This window comes from Brassica napus, chromosome C2 (assembly GCF_020379485.1).
Source record: "Brassica napus cultivar Da-Ae chromosome C2, Da-Ae, whole genome shotgun sequence".
Classification (NCBI taxonomy): Eukaryota; Viridiplantae; Streptophyta; class Magnoliopsida; order Brassicales; family Brassicaceae; genus Brassica; species Brassica napus.
In genome coordinates this window covers 38,743,470-38,750,108 of record NC_063445.1, presented here as the reverse complement: position 1 = coordinate 38,750,108, position 6,639 = coordinate 38,743,470, and the positions used below count along the sequence as shown (strand labels likewise).

Here is a 6,639-nt window from a genome sequence, read left to right as displayed (position 1 = left end):
GCTGATGATGGCGACTGCCATGTTTGGAAATGGTGAGACGTGGCTGTGATGGAGGAGATGAGTGACTTTCAGAGACAACTTAGGGAGCTTAAGGATCAATCTGTTGTGAATGCATCGAAGCTGGTTAAGCTTGAGAGGACCGCTGGTGAGTTATCTAAGAAGGAAACAGAGGTTATACATGGCTTCGCATTGGAAGTTTATGTAATGGTCTGTGGGTTAGTTTTAATAGGCTTGGCGGTCATGTATCTTGATGGTTAGTTTCTTTCTTGTGCTTTTCATTGAATCATATGCAATCTTTTAAAACTTTTGACTTTTTCATCTCATGTTTTTTCAGGAAGAGCTTGAAAGGATTACAACGACCGTCTCTGACCTCGAGATTGTCTGTATAAAGGTGCGTAGTCTCTTTTCTTTGTAATATACTAGTCCAATTTTTTATAGTAATCAAATCATATAACGTGAAAATATTTATAATAGCTAAAACTTTTTAATAGAATTTGTGTTAAATGCTTGTGGTTTGCTTTCTACCTTCCTAACCCTTTAGATTTGATGGTTTTAAATGTTTTACAATGTTAGAATACGGTGTTAGTCTGATTTGATTGGTGTTAAATGCTAGTTGTTTGCTTTCTACCTTCCTATCTGCTCTGATTTTATTGCCTTTGAATGCTTCGTAGTTAAAGCTCGCTTACTTAAGCCTCTGTGTTGCTAATAGAGCGACACAGACCATTCTCTAACCATGGATAACACAACTAGTTATGTTAACCTTTTGTGTAGTCAAAGTTCAGTTGACCTTGAATCACCCGAACCTATTTGGTTCGGTAGCCAAGGTCCTAATGAATCTGTTGTCGAGTCTGCTGTCAAGAAGAGGAGGAAATGGTCTCCGAAAGAGGATAAAATCCTTATTGGTGCTTGGCTTAACACCAGTAAAGATCCTGTTGTCGGCAACGAGCAGAAAGCTGGTGCTTTCTGGAAGCGGATTGTAGATTACTACAACGCAAGCCCTCATCTGGTTGGGACAGTACCTAGAGAGCTTGGTCAGTGCAAGCAGAGGTGGGCTAGGATCAACGAGCAAGTCTGCAAGTTCGTTGGATGCTACAATGCAGCTCTGAGGGAGCAGAAAAGTGGTTAAAATGATGATGATGTGATGAAAGCTGCACTAGACTATTTCTTTAATGCTTACTCCGCCAAGTTCAGCCTCGAACATGCCTGGAGGGAGCTGAGGCATGACCAGAAATGGTCCTCCACCTATCTGCCTAAGGACGTTGGGAAGAAAAAGCGCAAACAGGTGTTGGAGGTTGATACAGAAGATGAAGTGGGAGGACCGGAGGGTAGACCTGTTGGGGTCAAGGCTGCTAAAGCTTCTACTAAGAGGAAGAAGAGTGGTAAAGAAGAGGAGTTGTCAGAGTTACAGGCCATCATGGAAGTGAAACAAAAACTCTCTAAGCTGAAACTGTTTGATCGTTTACTTGCCAAAAAAGATCCACTCAATGAGACGGAAACATCTCTTAAACTCAAGTTTATGTCTGAGATGTTATGAGGTAGACATGTCGTATTGCGTAGTTTAGGTATCTCGTATTGAGTAGTTTAGGTATTTGGTATTAAGCAGAAACTGCTTGTGTTCTTTTAAAAACTATAAGTTCAAATTCTCTATGGAGTTGTCTTGAGTAGTTACAACTACTTTCTTATTGTATCACATGTCGTATTACTTTAATTATTTGCTAACTCTTGTCTTTTGTTTTGTTTCAGGTAAAGCTGTAGGACATGTGAACCAAGTCACGGGTGCATTTGTGTAAATGTTTAGCTCATGTGAATCCAAGTCACGGGTTGTATGTAAGAAATGTTCTATAAGTTTTCCTTCGAGCCTGTCTTTAGGTAGCTATCTCGTTTGCTTAGTTTCCACCAGATCTTCTTTCCTTTTGTTTCCTTTTGCTACTACTGTTTTCTCGGAGTTGTAATCTTCTTTTGCTGTAACTCGAAGTTGCGGATGCTCTTATGTCCAGCAAGTTGTAATGAACAAGTACTCCTTCTCTTAATTCGGTAATGCTATCACTTTAGATGCTTCTCTTTACTTGCTTCTCGTTAACCAATCTTGTATAGATCATTTATAACCAAAGTAAAGTTGATCATGTATGCCAATCGAAACTAAAACTTATAGAAACCAATATACTTGCTTCTCTTTACTTAGTTGATCATGTATGACCAAACCAAACTAAAGTTTAATGGAAGAAGACTTATTGAATCATGATTCGTATAATAAGAAGGCTAATGTGGTAGCATAAGTATTATAAACATGTATTTTTTTAAGAAATTGTATCATATTATAGACATGATCCCAAAACTTATAGAAACCATATTAAAAATTGTTAAAAATGATAATAGAATAACTATAGATAATATGAACTTATAGAGAATTTGAGCTTATAGATAATTTTTTAGTTTTTAAAAATAAAACTTGTATATAATTTGAACTTTTAGATTAAAAAAATAAAACTTGCTGATAATTTGAACTTATAGATTAAATAAATAAAACTTGTAGATAATTTGAACTTATAGTTTTAAAAAAATAACTTATAGATAATTTGAACTTATAGAGAATTTGAACTTATAGTTTATAAAAAATATTATTTTTTGAAGCAGGATACCTAAATATGTCATCATCTTCATCCGATGAACTCGAAGAAAGATTGGACGAAATTTTCGACGAATACTTCGAAGATACATTCAAAAACATAGTGGAGGCCCAAACCATTAAGCAAAGGAAACATGCTTATATAGAACGAAACCGTGAAGCAGGACACGACCGCTTATGGAATGACTACTTCAGCGAAGATTCGACATTCTCGTCACATTTATTCAGACGCCGTTCCGCATGAATAAGGAATTATTCTTGCGTATTGTCCACGGCCTATCAGAGTGCATTTCATTCTTTCAGCAAAGAAGAGATGCAACTGGGAGGTTTGGTCATTCTCCACTACAAAAATGTACGGCAGCAATTCGTCTGCTTGCTTATGGTTCTGCGGCTGACACGGTTGACAAATATCTCCGACTTGCTGAGACCACTGCACTTTCATGTTTACATAATTTCACTGACGGAATAATACAGTTATTCAGATATGAGTATCTACGACGACTCACACCGAAGGATCTTCAAACGACTACTCGATATTGGAGAGAAACGAGGGTTTCCTGGGATGGTCGGGAGCATTGATTGTATGCATTGGGAATGAAAAAATTGCCCAACCGCTTGGAAAGGATAGTACGCATGTGGATCAGGAAAACCGACAATTGTCTTAGAGGCTGCACTTTCACACGATCTTTGGATATGTCACGCTTTTTTGGTCCTCCAGGTACGTTAAACGATATTAATGTCCTCGATCGGTCTCCTGTTTTGATGACATTTTAGAAGGTCGAGCTCCCAGGGTAAAGTACGTGGTCAACAGACACATGTATAAGTTGGCGTACTACCTCACAGACGGTATATATCTAAAATGGTCAACATTTTTCCAATCTATCACACTCCCTCAATGTCCTAAACAAGAGTTATTTGCTAAAGTTCAAGAAGCAACCCGAAAAGATGTGGAGCGGGCTTTTGGAGTATTGCAAGCTCGATTTGCGATTGTGAGAAACCCGGCTCTTTCTTTGGACAAAGAAAAGATAAAGAAGATTATGAGAGCATGTATCATACTACACAATATGATAGTCGAAAATGAACGGGATTGATACACTCGTTATGATATATCTGAATTTGAACAAGGAGACGTCACCAGAAGTTCACAGGTGAAAACCGACAGGCCTACAAATCTCAATAATATGTTTGGCATTCGGAATGATTTTCGGGATAGGCGTGCGTATACATCAACATTTGAAAAATTATTTAATTAAGCATATTTGAAACAAATTTGGTGATAAAGATTAATAATTATTGTATCTTTATATTTAATCATGCAATAAATAAAAATTAAATTTCACTTTTAAAAAAAAAAAATTATTTTTTTTCTTCCTAAGGACTCCAAATTGGAGAACACCATTGAACACACTATTTTGACTAGAGTCCTTAGCTATTCAAAAAAAAAAATATATATACTATAATACTCCTAAGGACTCCAAGAAGGAATCCACCACTGTGGATGCTCTAATTGCTAATTTTGCTCTGAGTAGAAAAATTGCGTCCCCCTGCATCTTCAACCTCGACATCCTTATATACTCCTCTAAAGGCGGTTTGCTCTTTCCCTTTTCTGCCCTCGATCAAGTTTATCACTTAGCGGAAATATTCCATTTTTCTTCAATCTTCATATTTATCTTTGGATATCTTTCGAACTTGACATTTATCTTCTCCTGCGAAATAAAAGATAAACCATCAAACCGATTGGTATCGAGTTCGTATAAAATCGTAGGTGGGCTTTTAGCCGCATTCTAGGCCCTTTCTTGCCGTTTTCCGACTTAGGTGCTTTTACGATTCTATAGAAAGAGCGCTTTCGAAACGATGTCGTTTCCGAAGAACATTCAGATTCCTCGTACGTCGTAGGCAATTTGAGGTGTTCAGTTAACCGTTTCCGTTTTATACGGTCGATCTGAATGTTATACGAGAAAACGAATCCTTGCGGTTTCTAAGCCGTAAAGTGCCGATGGTGACTCCGATCGAGACGAGTCGAGAGTTAGTTCAATCCGATAACGAAAGAGGGAGCTACAGGGATGGGGAGAAGGCAGGCTGGTTGGTCTGACTCGCCGAACGGACGAGTTGGACGGCGTGTGTTGATCTAACTCGCCCGTTCGGCGAGTTGGACGGATTGCTCGATTTAACTCGCCCATGATCCAACTCGCCGAATAGGCGAGTTGGTCGGTGCATCCGGCCCAATTTGCCCCTTCGGCGAGTTGGAGAATGGGAGTTTCGCTGTTCGGGATCTGTTGTCTGAGGCCTTGGGTAACCCTTCTCGAAGACTTATCGTGTGAATCCTTTTCGGAGTTGTTACGAAAATTGATATAGATTCTTCCACTTTTCTTTTCTTTTGAATTTTACTTCTTCTTTTCAAAGAGGACATTTCTTCAGAAGTTTCTGACGTCTGTTTCGTTGTGACCGATTTTGACCCCAACAGTTAGCCCCCAGCTCGTTAGAACCATAATGTTCTTGCGAGCGGTTTAGACATGCTGTGTAAGTTAGGCGGAATCCGATGTCTGAAAATCTGAAGGTGAATAGTGAATTCTCTTGCCTATACGTATGTGGAGAAAATTTTCAAATTCTCTACTTGCTCTCTTCTCGCCCTTTGATAAAAAATATCTCTTTGATCATGACTTCAAGGAGAAAAGCTTCTACCAAATCTCGCCATGATCGTTCCATTGCCGACGGCTCTAGCTTGCAATATGACAATTTTACGCCAAAGGTGGAGTTTTTGGAACATTCGGTTGATCCCGAGGAGGCCAAGGCATACCGGGAGGCTAAGGGCGAAGTAAAGCCTCCTACACCCGGGACGTGGGCTCCTCTTCCATTTCGTGCTAACCCCGTGGAGGGTTGTCCGAGAAGGAGTTGTCCCTATGGTCTTGACGCCATTCGGAGCTTCTGTAGAGTTCCGAAGTCAGTCTAGTTTCGTCTCCGGTAGCTGGGGAAGTCGCCGAGTCCCCACCTGATTGTTATTTCACGTGCTATGAGGCGTACCTGAAGCTCTGCCATCTATGGTTTCCCATCCCGGAAGCTATCGTGCGGCTCCTGTTAGGCCATGGATTTTATCCACTTTTAGCCATGGATTTTATCCACTTTTAGCCATGGTTTATAAGTGTTTTAATATATATTTACTACGATATAGAGTATATTTAGAGTATTTACAGGTTCATGGACGATTTTGGTGTTTTTTGGAGCCTTTTGAGTAAAGAGCTGCATAGACGCGTCAGATGTTTAGCTATGGATGGAAACCTTTTCACCATTAGAAGGAGTCTATATTTTGACACAAGATAGAGAGTTGAGTTAGATTTCCAATGCCTCTGGTTTGAGGTCAATCAGCATCCTATAGCAGAAGTTACGTCTATTTTACTGAAGAGTGGTCTGTCTGCCTCGCGAGAGGAAGGTATCGAGGAGATGAAGGACTGTCGATGTGCACCCTTGGTGTCGATCAACAGTGCACCCTTGGTATTGATCGACAGTGTAGCCAGAATGCAGGCCAAGTATATTTAAAGACCAACTTAAGCCCATAAGCAACCACATATTACCAGAATACCCTAGACGACCTGAAACCCTATTTTACTGTTTCTAAGCCATTGTTGACGGCTATGATTAATTTTTCATAGAGAGAGAGCTTTAGATTGGAGAGAGAGATCTGAACACCTTGAGAGAGGGAAGATCTTGAACTCCCTTTGTTTCTTTACTCTATTTTGTTTTTATTTATCTATTACAGTATTATTCAGACCGTCATAATGTTTCTTATGAATATGTCTGAGTAGTTCTCTTGTTAGATTTAGGGTTCTTCAAAGGTTAATTTAGGGTTTGCTAAGTCTGTATTGTTTTTTTGGTGATTTAATTAGTTCTTCAACTAGTTGTTCTTACTACTAATCTTAGGGTTGATAAATTTTGAATCTTAGATCTTATGATTGATTGGTGCAAGTGAGAGCTTGGCCTGTTACCGAAAACTAAACTAGTATAATCTAACTGGCTAG

General features: G+C 39.2%; 1 protein-coding gene across 1 annotated transcript; it reads left to right on the top strand.

Annotated features, from left to right (window-relative positions):
- The first annotated feature begins 1,141 nt into the window (after positions 1 to 1,141).
- LOC106355710 (glutathione S-transferase T2-like) lies at positions 1,142 to 1,534 on the top strand. Its single transcript, XM_013795610.2, has one exon. It carries the CDS (start codon positions 1,142 to 1,144, stop codon positions 1,532 to 1,534), a length of 393 nt encoding a protein of 130 aa, XP_013651064.2.
- Positions 1,535 to 6,639: the final 5,105 nt, after the last annotated feature.